This window comes from Pleurodeles waltl, chromosome 1_2, assembly GCF_031143425.1.
Source record: "Pleurodeles waltl isolate 20211129_DDA chromosome 1_2, aPleWal1.hap1.20221129, whole genome shotgun sequence".
Classification (NCBI taxonomy): domain Eukaryota; kingdom Metazoa; phylum Chordata; class Amphibia; order Caudata; family Salamandridae; genus Pleurodeles; species Pleurodeles waltl.
Genome location: NC_090437.1, coordinates 316,337,598 through 316,358,088, shown reverse-complemented (window position 1 = coordinate 316,358,088; position 20,491 = coordinate 316,337,598). Strand labels below are relative to the sequence as shown.

The 20,491-nt window shown below is 43.6% G+C and overlaps 1 protein-coding gene and 1 long non-coding RNA gene across 2 annotated transcripts in view; one reads left to right on the top strand and one right to left on the bottom strand.

Annotated features, from left to right (window-relative positions):
- Positions 1-578: 578 nt before the first annotated feature.
- Positions 579-14,560, bottom strand: LOC138299991 (uncharacterized). The gene is made up of 4 exons (XR_011204864.1): positions 14,379-14,560; positions 10,730-10,872; positions 10,230-10,339; positions 579-832 (listed from the first exon to the last, which is right to left on the bottom strand). It is a non-coding gene; the product is annotated as an uncharacterized lncRNA (long non-coding RNA).
- A 3,031-nt stretch (positions 14,561-17,591) lies between these two features.
- Positions 17,592-20,491, top strand: part of GNG10 (G protein subunit gamma 10) — a 31,652-nt gene continuing 28,752 nt past the window's right edge. The window contains exon 1 of the mRNA XM_069238751.1: positions 17,592-17,837. Within this exon, the coding sequence (XP_069094852.1) occupies positions 17,760-17,837 (78 nt within the window). The 5' untranslated portion in view covers positions 17,592-17,759. The remainder of the gene's footprint in view (positions 17,838-20,491) is intronic.

Genomic DNA, 20,491 nt, shown 5'->3' with positions numbered 1-20,491 from the left:
CATATCAGCACAAAACATCCAAGATCACCCAGTGGAAATAATCAGAAGTATTCCCTATTCGTAATAACCAAGAGTATCCAGTGGGTGGGTACTCTAGGTTGTTATGAATGGGGATTACTTCCGAATGATTCCATAAAATGTTTTTTAATGCGTGTGGATCACTCCTTAATGTTAAAATAGCGACTTAGGGTTGGATAATTTATTTTAGAGTCTGTGACGCAAGTACCTTCTCCTAATGACATTTATCCAATCCAGAATTCATGAAGTCTAATTTAAAAACACAAATCTGAAATTAAATACTTGGGAGAAACAGGACGTCCCTGTAAAAAAGAAATCTGATTGGGTTTAAAACATGTTTCTTCTTTAAACAAAGTGGTGAGGGATATAAAATGAATTTGTGAGGAAAGCAGATGTCAGCAAGTACGCCAACATGCATTTAGTAGCAGCCTTGATGACATTACCCCATACTCGCTGTGCAGTGTCTTCATTTGAGCTAAACAACATTACTCTAAGTTTTGATATGGTGGCCTGTGGCAATATACCGAACAATGTATTGGCTGAAATAAAATGAATTGAAATGACTTGCCATTGTTAACTTTTATTTAGCCAAAGCATGTACTTGGCTTCAAAGAGAAATAGGACACTGTAGAAGACAACATTACAAGCAAGCAACAAGAATTGTAAAAAGTCAACGAAACAAGCAACTGTGTTGTGTGTTTACAGATTCATAGTATTTTGTCCTCTTTTTCAATTGCAGATCATTATGGCAAGATTCCTCCTCATAGGTCAGTTGTTGAAAGGGAGCCAGCTTGCACAGAGATGTCATAACATTCTAAAAAAGATAACAAAAGCATATATTAGTATCCTTTCTTCAACCAAGTTACTTTAGGCTTTCTTTTAGACTGGCTGCTTTCATAAATCACTGGATCCCCCTCCAGCATAAAGGGTGCCTTAAGAGATGTTTTTAACCCTGCTTTGCTTATGGTGCTTGTTTCAAAAGTGCATGTGTGAAACTAGGACATTGTTAGATCGAAGGTGAAGAAAGAAAGTGTCCCTTTCTGGACTGTACAAGCAATGGGGCAAGTAAGATTCAGAATATCAGTCCTAGAGTTACAACATAACATAATGATAGAAAATCCTTTTTTCCCCCCTCAACAGACAAGGGAATATGCAGTTTCAATCTCTTCCATACATTAACACTATAGTTTGACAGCATAGTGTCTTTACACATTGCCCCTCTAACATACAGGATAAATCACAGATGTACAAAGGTTGAAAGCAGCAGGTTGTTGTGTTTTAAACTTCTATCTAAATGTCTAATATGTCTTTATGGAATGTATCAGCTGGAATTCCGATGACCTCACAGATTCTGAGCTGGGCAGTTGTGTGGAGTTGCCTTTGACTTGGTGGCTGTGAGGACGTTGGTGTTGACTGAGGAATAAATCTTCTTGTTCGAGACAAACAAGCTTCTTAGAGTTTCCCTTATTTCAGTGGAGGATACAACATCTTTTGGCGACGAGCTGGTCAACACCATTTGAACCCACGCGACCTCACCTATTTCTTCGTGTCCTTACAGCCTTTCCTTCGGTTACTTCTGTAATCTGTGTCCTTGCTGCCGGCATCCTTTTTCGGGAGATGTTCGCTGGATGACTGCGGTAACATTTCTAAAGCGCCGTTTTTCTCTGTTTTTCACTTACGTGCAACATTATTTTGTTGCCAGGTAACGGACGCCACGCGGAAGAGTGAGGCAATCTGTTATCTAGTTTCGGATCCACGAGAGATTACGGCGTCCGGACGCGTGCATTCCTGGCTCGCTACTCTGTTGGTTGCTAAGTAACAGACGCCACGTTTGCACGTTCTCTATCCTTCGAAGGCTAGATGTGTACGACAAGTTGTTACTGTTGACAGAGGAGTCAACTTTCCGGCTGTGTTGATCTTTATTGATTTTTCAATTCTGGTTATTCTGCCACTTTCTTGAACTGTGCGTGATCTACACATGTCAAGGACTTACTGAGCCTCTTGGAATCGCACGGCTCAGTATCTGCCTCAAGTTGGGTTGCTGAAACACAATACTCACCTAGTTCTCACTCTCATCACGGGTTTTGCACACGCCCTGTGCAGATTACTTGCAGCAAGTGTTTATTTCTGACTGGCGCTTCGCACGCTCACACCCAGCTGTCTGTCGTTTTATTTTACTTTCATTATGCAAACTGCTAACTTACCATTAACATTTCTTCCTGAACCTGGCATCCCAGTGATAAGATGGCAGCATTGGTTTAAATCCTTTGAGAGCTATTTGGTTGCTATTGATGGGGTTAACTTTTCTGCTGCTCGCAAGAAGGCGATTTTGTACAATTGCCTTGGCACAGAAGGGCAAAGAATTTTCGACCATCAACCTCAGGCGCAACCTTTAGCCACTGGTGATTGGGACGTGTTCACCGAAGCTGTGAGAAGATTAGAAAACCACTTCAAGGATGACCTCAGCATCATTGTTGAGAGACACACATTTTTTTACACGGAAACAACTTCAGCATGAATCAATTGACAGTTTTGTAGCTGAACTTCGAATGTTAGCATCTACTTGTGAATTTGTAGGTTCTTTGGACCAGTATCTCAGAGATCAACTTGTTGGTAATTGTTATGATTCTAAAATTCAAGAAAAGATCTTATGTTGTAGAGACCCAACGTTGAATGAAACGTTGGAAATTGCTAGAGGGATTGAACGTTCTATGTTAGCCTCCAAAGAATTGGGTAAAGTGAGAGGGTCACCAGTTGAAGATGTTTGTTTGGTATCACAGAAATCTAAAACAGTTATGCCCACTACCCCGGATTTGAAAAAGAGCAACACCAAAAAGCTTTTGTGTTTCAGGGGTGGCTCTAATTCACACTTGGGCAATTCCCCTATTTGTCCAGCTTTAGGAAAAATATGTATGAAGTGTAAGAAGACTGGCCATTTTGCTCGAGTGTGTAAACAAGATCAAAAGGTGATGTTGGTTGAATTGCAACAATTTGTTGAGAGGCAAGTGGGCGAGTGTGGTGATTTGCATCTCTCCAAAAAGTGTGTTCTGATGGTTAATGATGCATCCAATTGTAAGTCTGGTCTTAAGCGTTCCAAGGATCCGGTATGTGAAGTCATGATTGGTGAAGTTAAATTGAAAGTTACTGTGGATTCAGGTTCAGCAATAACGATTGTTTCTGACGCAAATTATCATTCCTTTTGGAGTGACTCTCCTTTATCTGCTCCTGATATAAAAACCATAGCATTTGATGGCCAAGAGATTGACATGTTGGGGTACTTTTTTGGAAAAATTGGTTACCAGCACAAGAACATCGACACTAAAGTGTATGTTGCCAAGAGAGGGTACAATATTTTGGGGTGGAAGGATCAGGGGCAGTTTGGTATGGTGCTTAGACCAGGCACCGATCAACCCATTACGTTGGTGGGGAAAGTGGAGGTTAAACTAGATTCCATCCAGGATGTTCTTATCAAACACTCAGAGGTTTTCAGCAATAAGCTTGGTTTGGTGAGGGGGTATGAACATAGAATTATTCTCAAACCTGATGCTGTTCCTGTTGTACATAGAGCACGTAATGTGCCTTTGAGTGTCAGGAGAAAATTGAAAGAGCATCTGTGTGAGTTATGCAGTGATGGGGTTATTGAACCAGTTGACTCTTCACAATGGGTGTCTCCAATTGTAGTCACGGTTAAGAAGACTGGGGAGTTAAGATTGTGTATAGACTTGAGATCTCTAAACAAAAACATTTTGGTTGATTGTTTTCCTTTGCCCAAAATTCAAGAGTTATTGGCTCGTTTAGGGGGAATGAAGGTTTTCTCTACGATTGAACTTAGGTCTGCCTATCATCAAGTGGAGTTGAGTAAGGAATCCCGTTCACTCACCACGTTTATTACCCCGTTTGGGGCTTTTAGATTTTTGCGAATGCCTTTTGGCTTAGCCTCCGCGGCGTCCGTATTCCAGAAACTTATGTTTCAGTTATTTGGTGATATACAGGGTGTTTAAGCTTACCAGGATGACATTCTAATTGGTTCGGAATCTTTTCAAGATCATGTACTCATGTTGGACAGAGTTTTGGGAATTCTGAATGACCATGGGATTACGGTTAGAAAAGACAAGTGTAAGTTTATGGTAGATTCAGTTGATTATCTAGGTCATCAAATTTCTGCACAAGGTATTCTTCCCAAAAGAGACTTATTATTGGCTATTGAGAATTCCCCTGCTCCTAATAATAAAGATCAGGTGAGATCCTTTTTGGGTCTTTGCGAGTACTACTCACGTTTTGTGCAAAATTTTGCTTACTTGTCGGAGCCGTTAAGGAGGATTCTGAGGAAGGGGGAAAAATTTTTATGGCTGGAGGAGCAGGAGCAAGCTTTAAGTCTCTCATTGTACAGGCTCCTGCTCTTCATCCATTTGACGAGGATCTACCTTCAGTGATTACTGTGGATGCAAGTGGTGTTGGTTTGGGAGCCATTCTTAGTCAGATGGAGAAAGGGAAGGAGCATACAATCGCATTTGCATCTAGACGTCTATCGGATGCTGAGATGAATTATAGCACGATCGAGAGAGAGGGGTTGGCTTGTGTATGGGGAGTTAATCATTTCTCAACATATGTTTGGGGAAGGGAGTTCACGCTTGTCACAGATCACAAGCCATTGGTCTATCTTTGGAACGACAAAGTTTTTAATAAAACCAGTCCTAGGCTGACCAGATTGTTAGCCAGGTTGTATGAATTTAATATGAAGGTGAAGCACATTGCAGGGTCAAATAACTGCAGGGCAGATTTCCTGTCTAGGTGTCCTGTCAATAACACTAGGATTGAGAAACTGTCAGTCGAGGAAGACGTCGTGGTGGGTATGATTGATGGTGTGGTTGCAGCTGGTGAAGTCATCTCTAGGCCAGTTTGGAAAGAGGCGGTGAGCAAGGATACGTTTTTACTACTCCTTAAGAAGTATTTTCGTGAAGGTTGGCCTACGGGTGGGGGATTGTCGGATGTAATGAAATCTTATGGCAAGATCAAGGAGGAGTTAAATGTGGAAGACGATTTAGTTTTGAGGGGTGAACGTTTGATTCCTCCCAGCGAGCTAAGGCTCAGATTGATAAAGTTGGCTCATCAAGGGCATGTTGGTATTACTGGTACGAGAAGGCGTTTACGTTTATATTATTGGTGGCCAGGTATGGATTCTGAAGTAGAAGTAGTAATTAAGAATTGTGGTAGTTGTAGAGTAGCAGATAAAAGTTTGCACACCAGGGAGGTGCCTTTGTGTTCTGTACCCTTCCCTGACAAGCCGTGGCAGAAGTTGGGTCTAGATTTTATGGGTCCGTTAAGAGTTTGCAATGATGTGAAGAAATATGTATTGGTTGCAGTGGATTATTTTTCTAAATGGGTATCATATACATTTTTAAGAGAACCAAATACCACCAGCGTGATTGATTTCTTGAAGGAGATTTTTCATTGGGAGGGGATTCCTGAGTTTTTAGTCACTGACAACGGTGTACAATTCATCTCACATCAGATAGTGAACTTTTTAAGGAAATGTAACATAAAGCATCTTACTACTGCTTTATATAGCCCGCAAGGGAATGGTTTAGTAGAAAGGGTGAACAGGATGATCAAGGAGACCATTCAATTGGCTGTCAGTTCGGGGGTTAACGTGCAGGAAGCAGTTTCAGAAAGGATCTGGAGTTATCACAACACGCCACATTCTTCTACATGTGTTGCTCCTTTTGTGCTTTTGAAGGGCAGACACTCTGGTAATGAACTCTCTCCTGAGTGGGTGGTGCAAGAAACCTTGGGGAGTGACGCAAACGTTGATTTCAGTCAAGTAAAAGAAAATGTAGAGAGACATCAAAGTAGGAGCAAAAGGAGATATGACAATCTCAAAAGAGTTAAGGTGTTTCCATTTGCTGTTGGTGATGCAGTTAGAGTGAAGAAACCTCAAGGGAAAGGGAAGGGAGTTTCTAGTTTTTTTCCTATCACTAAGGTTATTAGGGTGTCTAAACATTCTGTTATGGTGGAAGGAGGCAAATGGTGGAGCATGAGGAATGTGGTGAAGGTTGCTGTTCCGGTTCCAGAGCTGAATAAAGGGTTGTCTGAAATTTGGTTTGATGGATGTTATGATGTTAATGTGGGTGATGGTAGTACCTTGGAGAGGGGAGTGTGCGAGGAAGCGAGACAAGGTGGAGACCTTCAGGAAGGAGGTTCTGGACCGCTCTTAGGGAGTTCAGAAGGTGACTTACGGGGTGATGGAGCATTGGATGTTGGTAGTGGTACTCACACTACTTGCGTTTTGGACCAAACTGACAGGTCCAAGGAAGGTGTTATTCAGGTGGATACGAGGGAAGTGTTGGATAGACCTTGAAGTAACGTGTCTAAACCTAAGTATCTAAATCAATATGTTATGTATTGAGGGTGGCCACATTTTAATGGTGGTTTGGTGGGTTTTTTGTTTTTGTTTTTATTTTTGGCGTCATTTTATTTGAAAGGGGGAAGATGCGTTGTGTTTTAAAATTCTATCTAAATTTCTAATATGTCTTTATGGAATGTATCAGCTGGAATTCCGATGACCTCACAGATTCTGAGCTTGGCAGTTGTGTGGAGTTGCCTTTGACTCGGTGGCTGTGAGGACGTTGGTGTTGACTGAGAAATAAATCTTCTTGTTCGAGACAAACAAGCTTCTTGGAGTTTCCCTTATTTCAGTGGAGGATACAACACAGGTGTGTCCTCCAATTACCAGACGCGGTGAGTCACTAGATGTTGCCTGTGCAAACAGGGAGTAACCATCTTGGGGCCAACATATGCTGCCCTCTCGATGGATATTGGAGGTTGCACCATTGAACTATGCTTGCAGCTTGTCCATCTGAAAAGAAACAAACATTTGCAATGCAATGGGTCTCATGTTTGTTCGACTTCAAGCTATTAGCATTGAAAATTTCTAACTGGGCTTTTCTTGCCACACAAACTGAAAATAAAAAGTAAAAGAGTTGACATAAGTAAGCCAATTCAAACTGCCAAAGCCATCCTGAGCTTGAGCGCGAAGGAGAAAAACAAAAGGAAAAAGAAGTTCGCTTGCAGTCAAAGTGATCACCGAAAGAGCAATTATCCATGTAACAGGGTTGATGGCCAAGGTGGTAACAAAAAAGCCCCAAGGAGGGACAAACGTAAAGCATTTACCAATGAAAAACAAAGGATTTTTGAAAGGCAAGCCCATGAATGAGCGATAGTGATGGGTGTGGTTAAAAGCCCAGATACATACAAACATGTCGGAAAAGCAGCAATTGCGCTCTGCTATGCTTGACCTAAAAAATGAGTTAAGAGATTTCCATAGTGACCAGTACATGACTGTAGGAAAGTACCCCTTTTTTGCACGGGTATCCCCACTTTTTGCCTGTTGTCAGCATGTTTTGACTGTGTGCACTGGGATCCTGCTAACCAGGACGCCAGTGACTCTCTCCCTTTAAATTTAGTTGTTTGGACTACAAACCTCCCACATTTGGCATACTGGTGCCCCCTCATAAGTCCCTAGTATATGGTACCCAGGGCATTGGGGAATCAGGTGTTGACCGTGGGCTGCAGCATCTATTATGCCGCCCATTGGAACCCATGTAGAATGTGTCTACAGGCCTGCTTTTGCAGGCTGCGTGAAAAGGTGCATGCACCCTTTCACTTCCATATCAAACATGTCAGAATCAAACCCAAATACTGTTGCCAATATTGATTGTATGATGCCATGCACTTTAGGAGCTCCTTAGAGGATTCCCAGCATTGCTCCTAACAGTATTCAGTCCATCCTACAGACAGGTTTCTGCCCTCCTTCTGCTTGATCAGTTCAAGCGCAGGAAGGCAGAACAAAGAATTTTCCTTTGGGAGACAGCAGCAGCACCCTCTCCCTTTGGAAATAGGTGTTGCAGGAGGGGTAGCCTCCCCAAGTCACTGGTATGCTTTGAAGGGCACATTTGGTGACCTTCTTGCATAAACCAGTCTGCACCAGTTCAGGGACCTCCATCCCCTCCTCTGGCACAAAACTGAACAATGGAAATGGGAGTAACCACTACACTGTCCATCACCAACCCAGGGATGGTGCCCAGACCTCCTCCAGGTGGCCACTTGATTGTGCCATGTTGACTCCAAGGTGGGTAGAGGCCTCTGGGAGCATCTGAGTGGTGAGGTCAGGCAGCTGATTTCACAGCCCCCCTCCTGAAACTTGGTCACCCTGCTAGGTGACCAATCCACCTTCCAGGGCTATTTAGGGTCTCCCTCTTGGGTGGGTCCCCAGATTCGACGTGCACAACACCAGGAGGACTCCTCTGCAATGTTTACTTTGACTTCTGGCCAATGGAACCACAAATGTACTCAACAGGAACCTACAATCTACAGCTACAGTGACAACTCTGTTCTGCAACATTGTTTCTTCGGCTCCTTCCAGCACCTGCAACATTTCACCGGCTGTGAACACTCTGAGGGTGACAAGTCTTCAGTCTGCGCAAGAAGGAATCTCCCTTGGAGGGAACTGCAACATCCACTGGCTGCATGGGTCTCCTCTCACCCTGAGGTGCGGGGATCTTGCATCTCGGGTGGTGATCTGGAGTGGTCCCCTTGATCCTCTCTGCCAGCTGTCCAACTTTGGAGATGGTAGGCTCTTCCCTCTCCATGCAGGACAGTACTCCCATGCACCACGTCTCTTGCTGCTACCAAAACATGTTGGCATCTCATCCAAGGGATCTTCTGGCTCTGTGTAGCCCCAGCCCCCAGCACTCTTCCCTGCGACACACAGCTCTCTGCATGCTTCTCCAGCAACAGGGAACTCATTTCCAAGTTTGCTGCGTGGGCCTCACCGTGACACCTGTGCTTACTGCCCGTGGGTCATCTGTGGGGGCTGCCTCCTCTTCTTCTGGCTCTTGTGGTAGCTAAGGGTCACCTGGGACTTCCTTTCATGGGTTTAGTTCCCTTGGACCTTGCTGGGTCCCGGCAGCTCCACTTTTCTTCATTCGCGACATTTGCCTTTGCCAAGGCTTGTTGGTGGTTTATCCACACTACAGACCAACTAATTCTTCATCCAGCGTGGGACATCGACTGCATTAATCAGGAACTCTTCAGGTGCTCCAGTGCTGCATTGCTGACCGTTTTTGTCTCACCATCGACCAGATCTTGCATCCATACTAGGGTGGGTAGTGGCTCCTGCCATGACCGGACACTCCAACGTGAACTGGACTTGGTCCTCTTCTTTTCCAGGTCTTCCTCTTCCAGGATCCACCTCTGGTTTCTTGCAGTCTTGTCTGGGTCTTGCAATATCCTCCTTTGAAGTCTTTTTGGTGGGTTGGGGGAAAAAACAGTCACTTCCCTCTTTTCTCCTGGTTGCTGGCGGGCACTCTGGTACTTACCTTTAGGGTTTCCTAGTTCCTCCAGCTCACCTCTACCAATTCCACTTCCTTGGGTGGGCCCGACTTTTGCATTCCACTTTCTTCGTATATGGTTTGGGCACCCCCCCCCCCGGCCTTCAGTATTACCTATTGCTTTTCACTGATTTCTATAGCTCTTTATACCAATTTCTGATTGCTACTGTATATATAATAGTGTGTTTACTTACCTGCTATTGAAGTATTGCGTATCTAGCATTTTAGTATTTGCGTCACTAAAACAAAATACCTTTATTTTTGTAACACTGTGTGGTTCTTTCATGTGTGTAAGTGATGTGTGATTATAAGTGGTACTGCATAAGATTTGCATGTCTCCTAGATAAGCCATGGCTGCTCATCCACAGCTACCTCTAGAGAGCCTGGCTTCCTAGACACTGGCTACAATGTACTAATAGGGGATACCTGGTATAAGGTGATAATACCATAGATACTCAACACACACCAGGCCATCTTCCTACTATGATGGCCTACAAATAAGTGTTTAGACCACCAAAGAAGGTCCAAAGTAGAGCTGGATGCACTGCGTGCTCTCAGTGCTGTCACCAAGAGTTCTGGTTTAAGCCCTGTATGGCTTGCTTATCTGGGTAAAAGTGACTGAAGGAGTGGAAAGACAATACAAAACATCATTAAAAGAACACTCCTGTAATAATGTGAGCTGCTAGGGGACCACTTAAGCCTAAAGGTTTTATCGCTGAAAACAAATTGTAATGTTCATTACTGTTTTTACACAAACAATTTGCAGCTTTGATCTGAATGTTCATTATCAGAACGGTAATTAAGTTAACTGAAATATCTTACCAAATGAAGAATCAATTTTCAGTTGATCATTGCCCAATACAAGTCTCAGCACACAATCTTTGAAAATGAATAGGGCCCAATAAAACCTTCACCAGCTGCTGCATCTCAACCTGAAGATAACAATAGAAACCATTATTATACATGCCGTCATATATACATGCTTTGAAAAAGAAAAAAAAGGTTTCATTTCTGAATGGCTATTTGACATTCATAAGCGTCCTGTGTAATAGTGAAAAAAAACGTGGTGATTTAGTGCCAGAAATACACAGTAGCCATGTCAAAATTGTACTCCAATATGGATTTCGTTTTGCAGGGTATCTAGAATCTTTGTCAAAGCACAGTGCTGCCTGCATATGCAAAGATTGGGTATCATGCAAGGGATGCCTAGTTGCCAAGGAATACTGCTGTTATGTGAGGGTCAGCATGTCACCAGTGTGAGCAATAGGCGCAACACTTCCCACCCACGCACTCACAGAACATCAAATGTTTTTCTAACTTACCCTCTACTGCTGTCCTGACGCCAAATGGTGCTCCAGGCAGTTTAGCTTCTCCCTCACATAGGCAGCTGCAGTTCCCCGGTCATTACTCCTGGGAGAAGTGGGCGGGAGTCTTTGGGTAGACTGCAGGAGGCGGCAACTGGGAGCTTAGGGGAGGGTTTCAAACAGAAGAGTGTGGGAAGCAGCAAGCATGAGAGAGCATTAGCAGGTGGCCATCAGTGAGCATGGGCAGCTAGATGTTGCAGAGTTGAGAGACTATGTTATATGAAAAATGTAGGTCTGTTACACTCCTGTGTAAAGGCTTGCCAACATTTTCTGATAGGAGCATCAGAAAGAATGAAGTAAATAAGAATGCTAGCAGCTGAAGGACAGTATGAATCAGCATCCACAAATATTTTATTGAGTCATCCATTTAAACTCAATATTTGGTATCAGAACTTTCTATGTAGAAGCCTCCACACCCTTCCAACCCCACCACCTTCAAAAGTTACCAGAAAAAAAGACAGAGTTAAAGACTAAGGGGGTCATTACGACCTCTGCGGTCTTTTTGCAAGACCGCTGAGGGACCGCCGTGCGGAAGACCGCCTGTGCAGGCGGTTTGCCACTCGCGTATTATGACTGTTGGCTGCTCTCCGTCGTTATTCCGATGGAGAGCCGCCAACAGCCATACTTGCGGGCGGCGGGAAGTGGAGGTTGCTCCACCGCCACGCCAACAGACCACCGCCCAGCGAATCATGTCCTGTGATTCGCCTTGGCGGTGTTCTGTTGGCGGTGTGGTGTCGGCGGAGCTGCCCCCATGGCTCCGGTCCCCTCCCGGAGGATCGACGGACCAGGTAAGTCGATCGTCCGTTAGGGGAGGGGGATGGGAGGGTGTTGTGTGTGAGTGGGTGCATGGGGGTGTGTGTGTGTGTATGTAGAGGGGGTGTGTGAGTGTGTGTATGCTTGCTGGGGGGTGTTGTGTGTATGGGAATGAGTGCGTGTATGGCTGTGGGTATGTCTGTATGGATGTGTGCGTGTATGTTTGAATGTGGGTGTGCGTGTCTGACTGTGTGGATGTAGGCATGTATGTCGGGGTGTGTGCGTGTGTGTGTTGGTGGTGCCAGCATGTGTGTCGGGTGTGTGTGAGTTATGTTATGTTGGGAGTCGGGGTGGGGGAGACCCCTATCAGTGCCAGGGAAGGAATCCCCTGCCACTGATAGTGCTTACCGCCGGCGGTATACTGACGGCCGCTGGGCTGGAAACCCAGGTCTCCAGCCCGGCGGGCGGAACGGAGAACCGGCGGATGACCATGGCGGTAACCGCCATGGTCATAATTCCCCAAGATATGACCGCCAGCCTGTTGGCGGTCTTACCGCCGGTTCTCTGCCATCCGCCAGGGTTGTAATGACCCCCTAAGTAGTGTTTGAGAGATAGAGGCAGACAGGGAGTCTAGATGGTTCTGTCAGGTTTCTTTGGCCTTGAATATGTATTTAATTGTACCTCTATATACTATCTAAGCGTAGGGTAAGAGCAAAGACAGAGCTGGCGGCAGACAATATAGTTGGAGGAGGGATAGGAAATGGGATAGAGAAGAACAGTGAAAATAGTGGGTGAGATGGATGTTTCTTTTGGGATGCAGGGTAGAAGGGAGGTGAGCCTAGCCAGGGTTTTGTGGATGGGCCCAAGGCTTGTCAGCAACGCCCGTCTTCCAATATGTATTTGGACCTGTTTTTTAAAGAAATTTGAGGAAGCCTTTTCAGGTAGGGGCTGAGCAGCTGGATCCCCTGGTGAGTGGCACTTGATTGTTGCGCCCCCCCCCCCCTTTTACAAACATGTACTGGGTCTAGAGAACAAAAGTATGTGAAGCAAAATTTCTACCGCCACATGTGCAAAAGTTGAACAACAGGACATATCCCACAAACCAACGTCTTGTGAGATACAGGCAGACGAGGGGTCTAGTTTGTGGAGAAAATATCTCCTGCAAGTTATTTTCTGCTTGTACCAGTCTCATACAGAACAGAATTGCCCACACTTTAGCACTGTGAAATTCACATGATTTTGCATAAATTGAAATTCCCCAAGTGTTATGACAATTTTGGTAAGGCCTAGGCATACATTTGCTGTGGTGCTGGGAGATGTTCTAATAGGGAAGCTAGGTCAGTATCATCTGGTTTGAGGGTGAAGATGGTGAGGGGGACTCTGGCTTTGTAGCACCTAATTGAATGGGGATGTAAGGATTGTGAGTTGGTCTTGCTGCAGAGAACCCAATCTAAATATACACTATAGCCATTCCCAGTCGGGGCACCTTCCCTTTTAATCCTCCACCACTTCCAGGGTTTTCCTTGGATTACCTTAATGGGAAAACTGTGGATTTTTTTTAAAGTTACTTGCCATGGCATCCACATCAAAATGCTCTCCATTCCAGTATAGCGGCAAGGGTACAATGTATCCTATCACTGACACATGCTTCACTGTCCATTTTAAGCACCACAGAGCATTGCTATGAGGGCTTTTCTGCAGATGGTTACAAGCAATTGTTAAATTGAGCTTTTCTGTATTGTGGGTGGGACCTTGAATAGAGGCTCACTAGAGCAGGGAACATAGGTTGGGGAGGGTCATGTGGTGCAGAGACTGGATGGGTGCTCATTGCACTTATCCTAATACATGTCTATTTATCTGACATACATGTACATTTTCATCCAGTAAAACTGTTATGCAGTTCAGTACACTGGAAAGATAAAAGGCAGAGTTCACCTCACCAGGTTTCAAAGTGTACCCAGAGCTATGGGCCTTAAGTCACTGAACTATCTTACACTGTACAGGTTTAATGTCAAATAGTATTAGAAACTCTGTCAATAAGAACACTGCATGTTAGTGTGCCTGCTGTAAATAGCCTTGTGAAACATTCAAATTAGGGTTTGTACTCTGCCAATTCGGACTTTCACCTACCCATTCTAGATGGAATTTGGAACCTTTATATTTAGAAATCCTTGCATAATGATGATACAAAGGGCTTACAGTATATTTTGGAAAACAAAAGCTGCCAAGAATTATAGAAGCAGAAAAAACATGGTAACTTTCCCAATAGCTACAAATATTTTTAAGCAGTTTCACATAGAGCAAACTCGACCTGAAAGAACTGGAGTGGTTTACACAAGCATTAGTTAAAATACAGAAGGTCACATTCATTTCTGTTTTATGCATGGGCAGATTATGTGATTTGCCCATAATCACAGGATGTTGAGCAGACAACAGGACTGGAACCTGGTTCGCCAGTTTCAAAGCGGACAGCTCTGACCAGAACTCCACATAATTCTCTCCCCAATCACCATTAAAATACATTCCCTGAAGCACACCAAAAAATGAAGTAGAGAAATATGTTTTAAAAAAAGCAAACTAAAACGAGAAAAAACGATAATTTATGCATTTTTTTTTATTTCCCCAGTGCATTTCACTAAGTCAGCTATTTAATATTCAAGCCCACAAAGGCGCTGCAAATAAACTGAGCAACAAGAGTCACACAATCGTGACAAAACATAAATCTTTAACAGGACATTTCAGAAAGCCGAGATAGCTGAGAAACACACAAACAGATGTTTTTTTCTTAATGGGCACATCTGACTAGTGTGATACGAACCTCCAAACTGCGAGAAAGAAATGCCCCGCTCCATACCTGCTGCCTGCATTCCATTCACTAGCTTCTGAATAAATCTGTCCCCGTGGCCAGAAAAGACTTGCAGATTGTAAATGCATCCAGAGCGGGGAAAACGCCATAGTCCCCTTTTGCATAGACCTCGACTACTTTCTCACCATCGTGTTTTTTCCAAACTGCACAGTAAAGTGACGTAGCTTCCGGCAACACCGGAAGTGCGTGTGATGACCTACAAAGCATTTAGTTTCTTCTAGTGTTACGCGCGCAAACTTTGTCCAAGAGCATGATTGGAGTGGTTTGCATGAGCCCCAGAATTACTTTACACAAGGTCGGATTTTATTTTTATAGTTAAAGAGCAGGAGACAGTGATTTGCCCACAACCAAAGGATGTTGAACTGACTCCAGGCCTCTGCATGGTTACAATACCCTCTCTTTTTACAGCAAAGCTTGAATAGAAGTTTTAATTGTTTTAGGGTGTTCCCAGATGCACAGCTTCGATCTATTCATGAAGCACAGTGGGCATTAAAGAACTCTGAGCGGCTGAGGAGCCCTTAAACCAGGGGCCAGCATCGCCTACTTTCTACTGGACTTTATCACAGCATTGGGGACGGGAAAGAACTTGGGTTAAAAATAATATAATGCATCTAAATGAAGCGTTAGTTCACAGGGCTTTCTTCCAGCAATAGACAGTGCCACAATTTTAATTCTATATTAAGTGTGAAAAAGTGGTGTGACCATTATCTTTTTTCGTTTTGTGCTTGCAAAATGCTAATAATTCCGATTACGAATCGGTGTGCATTTCTTGCCTACTCTGCTTTACCGAAAAACTGATGAAACATTAGCCCGTCCTCTTTTTATAATTTGCTGGCTGGTACCTATGATTTAATACTTGCCACTTGAAAACCAAGACTACATGTCCTACAGTACAACCACTTCAGACAGTGAGCTAATAATGTGTGACGTCACCATTAGTTCTTTCTGTGACTATAAACTATTTCTGAAAGGGCAGAGTTTGTGAAATTCTCATCTATAACTGCCACCAAGGACAAAAATGACAGTAAGTCTGTTTTGGCTTACTTAATTGGTCACAAGCAGGTTGCACTTTAAACCACTTGACAGGGTTTAGGCACATGCTGCAGAAATGTTTGTGTCCAGCATTAATCAAGGCATTTTAACACTAGGAACACAACTGCTAGGGTAAATGTGATTGCTGGGGAGATCTGGGTTTTGTCTAGTTCCAGTTTCGATTCTTCATAAAGTAGCATGGAACTGCAAACATGAAACATGCATAAGACAAATTTGTATTTTATGTGGGTAGTTCTGTTCAGTGGGTTACTGCTTTTGTCACAGAAATACTTTCGTTACTTGCAGAGTAAAAACTGCAATACTTCTAATATTGCACAATGAGCCATAAACCAACACCAAAATGCAGCATGCAAATATAGAAACCTAGGGGCATATTTAAGAGCCTCTAGCGCCACTATAGTGTAATTTTTGTTACGTTAAGGCGGCGCTAAAGTGGCATTTTTTCCGCGCTATATTTACAAAGTGGTGCAATGCATGCATTGCGCCACTTTGTAAACCGTTGCGCCACATTATGCCTGCACCAGGCATAATGTATGCAAGGAGGACATTCCCCCGTTGGGGTGTGGGGGAGGAATGGCAGAAGGAAATCTAAGAGATTTCCTTCTGCCATTTTTTTTGGCATTTTTAACACCTGCTTAGGGCAGGTGTTAAAAGAGAGCTTACATTATTTATAATGGGCCCCTATGTACTCTGCATGAGTTGCACCAAAATGTTGGCGCTACGCATGCACAGTACATCAATAGCGTAAAAAACAAATGACGCTATTGCCCCCTACCCTGTGCCATGGTGCGTTGTATTTTAAATGCAGCTCAGATATAGTGGCGGTAGAGGCGCAAGGAAAGCGGCACTGCTCTAGGAGCAGAGCCACTTTTCTTAAATCTGCCCCCTAGTTTTTTCCTCAATCTTTTGTTATTCCAAAGTTTCTAAGAAGGGTTTCTTTAGGTAGTATTAAAGTCTTAATAGTAAAACAGCCCCACACTCTGTGTTATTAATATGAAATGTTGAACATATTAAGATTTTAATTGTTTGTTTTAACAATTATAATAAATAAGAATGATTTAGAAGTAACAAAAGCCAGTAAAAATACTAACCTCTGACTTAATTACCACATGATCTGATGTATATCAGATGCTGATCAATAGATATCACATGAAGTAATTTAACAATAATTAGGTAAAACTCCAGAAAACACCCAGCTGGTTACATTTTAAAACAAAACTGAAATAAATATATGAAAGTTGCTCTTGAAATAATCAGTAAATCATCCACAAACATTAGTAAACACTTTCATCTTTTTGAATGTAACGATCCTTGTGAAGTAATCATATACTAGTTTGAAATCATCCTCCAATCATCAAGAGCAAAGTCATCTTCTGTAGTCATCAGACAGTAATTTTCAAGTCATCCTCAAATCATCAGGAACAACCACCTCTAGAAGAGTCATCAGGTACTCATTTTCATGTCATTCTCAAATCATCGGGCACAAGTTTCTAAGCTTTGCTGATGACTTCAAGATCTTGATGATGTCTGATGATGTGAAAATGACTTCTAATGTGGTTGGATGATCATCCAATGACTCTGGGATGGCTTCTAAAGTAATCCTGTTTGACCTGGGATATCATGTTTAAAGGCTTAAATAAATGTAAATAAATTTGGGAAAGAAAGTAGTTTGTCGTGTGAGCCATCATCACATTCACGCATGCCTGAACTCTGAGGGTGAGCGTGTGAAGAAATTATTAAAAAAGCGGACAAAATCGAACTCAAGTGGCTCCGCAATTAGTCCGGGGAGCCACAGTGTGTATGTTATTCTTTTGGGGGGGGGGGGGCTCCTCTTAGTCTCGATGTAGCCTCGCCACTGGCAGGAACGTCGAGATGTAAACGTGAAATCTGATGGGATCCGTCACCTTTCTGAAATGTTAGTCACCAGCCCTCGACAACTGTGCCACGTACAACGAACACTTAAGTTGGCCTTTGTTTTGCCGCTGGGGTACACTGTAACGTTAGGCGGGGAACCTGTTCTACATTTACAGTGACTTTCCTCTTGACTACATTTGAGTCGTTGTTTGTTTTTAGTACATTCGCTGGAAGTTCTGTCCCCTTTCTACCTCCCACCATTATCAGACTCGATCCTGAGGGAAGGTCGTGATTGGTTGGGAATGGGATTCCTGCTTACGTTGCTCTGTGCGAGCGCCCGGTCTCAGATCTTCACCTTCTAGTCCTTGTGGTCCTAGCGCCGCCAGCTGCTACCGCCCTAACCCGGCATCGCGCCAGTCTGCTCTTTCGCCTCCATTCTCTCTTTTTCGTTCCGGCGGTAACATGTCTAACTCTAACGTGGGCACCATGCAGAGGCTGGTGGAGCAGCTCAAGATGGAGGCGGGCGTGGAGCGGATCAAGGTGAGCGGGGTCTGAGCTTACCCACCGCGCTTTTACTCTATTATTCTGCACCAGAGAGCTCAGCTTTTGCCGTGCCGTTAGCGGGCTCCACTTAGTGCAGTATAGAAATCTCGCGCTTCTCGCCTACCGCCGTAATGGAGTGTATCAGTGAGATGCTTGATGGCTGCTTATCCGGGGCATAGGGCTGTGTATGTTTTTTTTCTCGTTATCGGCTGCAGCATGATCTAAATATGTCGTCTCATGAGTTTTGGAAACGGGTTGTTTCTGCATTGCTGGCGGTGCCAGACCGTTGTCTATGCACAGTCGTTGTGCCAGCGTTTGCATTCTTTAACGGGTAGAATTTTGGAGGATGTGCGGATGTTAGTTCTGATGTGGCTGGTAGTCAAGCCAGAGTGGCCTTACTGTTTACATCGGGAATAGAGCTGAAAGAAGTTTTAGCAGTCCTCAACCCTGATGCAGCCTTTATGTCTGTGTCAGGCGTTTACACGCTGGACTGCCTGTTGATGAGCGAGAGTAATTGTAAGCGTTTTGAATATTGAATAATTTTAGTGTCACCGTTAAACCCGTCGTTCCAGCCCAAACATGTTAAATACATTTCCTTCTGCCGCAACATCACTTATCCGATAGTTCCCGGATCTTATGAGTTTCATCTACTGTGTTCGCAGTGTTGGGTGCCTAGTCTGACCCCAGTTATGGCTTTTTTTTTCTCAGAGAAGGCAGGTGATAAGACAGAGTGCGGCTTCTTTACCTGGTGCTTTTATGTGTTTGTATACTTGACTTTTAGGACTCACGGTTGTTGCAGCATGCCAAAAGCTCACAGTAGAGCAGAGGTCTTCAAAGTTGTTGATGCTGGGACCCCCTCTCAAAATGTTTTAGGTGTAAGGACATCCTCTGACAAAAATGTCTGGAACCTGGTGGTACTCATCATTGACAATTATAAACGTCTCCAATTCCCACAACAAATCATTTTTTCAGTGAGGAAATAATATTAAACATTGTTTAGCAAACCAAAGGTCAGTAGTGTCGGGCGTGGCTAAAAACTAAGGTCTGAATTTATGAGGACTTGGCATAGGGCAGTGGCGCAAGTCTTCTTGCTACACTGCCCGACGGCAATATAAAAGGGCAGGAATGGACCGTATTTATATGACATACAGTGCATTCCTGTCCTTTCCCCCTGCGCTGGTGCACAAATTGCTGACTAGCACCAACAAAGGCAGGATTGTTTTTGTGCAGGAAGGCGTACCTTTCTATACAAAAACAATCCAGAGAGGCATTTTCCACTTTCTATATGTGCAGCAGATAGCAACACACATGGAAAGAGGAATAAACAAGGAGAAATTAAAACATTTTTTATCATTATGCCTGCTCTGGGGAGGCGTACTGTTTTGGCACTGCTCCACTTTACGTGATTTTGTAAATCTAGGGCAGCGCCAATATCTATGGGTGTTGCGTGGGAACACCCACCACAATGCCCATGGATTGGCTCCTTAACGCAAAGTAAGGCATCACAGTGGCTTGCACTGCTTTGCCTTACTTCATATCTATGAGGCCAAGCTCAGTCATGCAGAGTGGCTTTGCATCGCCTCATAAGGTATGAATGAGAAGCTTGTGCCGCCGGAACGTCAAATATGCCCCAAAATATTCTGTACTTTTTTTTTTTAAAAGTAAGTCTTTCACCGTCCGGTAGCTGAATATAAAATAACTGTGAGTTTAAATGAAAAAAAAAATAATAAAGTTGTTACTCAGTGGGAAATGCACTGTAGTGCACTATGAAACCTCTATTAGTGTTAGAGCACTGCAGAGGTCTGTGTGTAACAGAAGAGCAACAGAATTAACTCTTAGTTGGTGCAGTGGATAATAGTGAATTGTGTATTTTTAGTGCCATGAGGTCACAGCCTGTAACAGAAAGCACTGTGAATATGTAAAACATAATACTTGCGTTACACACGGTATAAGATAGGCCACTACAAAAAGGTTTAAGATAAAACAGTGCTTCCAAAATGTAGATTTAAGTAATATCAGAGCATATGCCATATAACACATCCAGGTGAATGAAGTAAGTGCTATGTAAATAAAATTACAATTAAAATCACACACTTCTCAGCACTGCTACTCATAGAGAATAAAGTTTGTCATAATAGAGCTTTGAGTGACTCGATCATTTAAAGCCAAGAGCCGGCTCCCAAGCATCCTTTATAGTTGCAGATTACCCTTTACATTAGCAGAGCATCTCGTAGCTCACATTTGCATTTCATTCACGAAGCGGGCACCCTGGCACAAAAGCGTTTTTAGCTGTCTGTATAGCTTTATTTCCCAGCACAGGAGACTCAGTAAATCAAAGTTCAGCTGAGTCATTTTAATGATGGGAGAAGTGAGACTGGGGGAATGTGCGACCCCCCTGCCTATGTCTCCCTGACCCCCAGATTGAAGATCTCTGCAGTAGAGGAAACAGTAGAGTACGGATTCATATCTGAATACTATGTACTTTTTAAAAATACACCCTAAATGCCATTGTACAGAAACAAAGTTATTGCGTGGCCCATTAAGAAAATACCATGCTGCATATAGAAAGGATTTATGGAGTATTTTCCGGTTCCTCCCGTGGCCGTTGACAATGGTGCTTTTGCTTTAGGTTGAGCAGTTAGTTGCCTGCT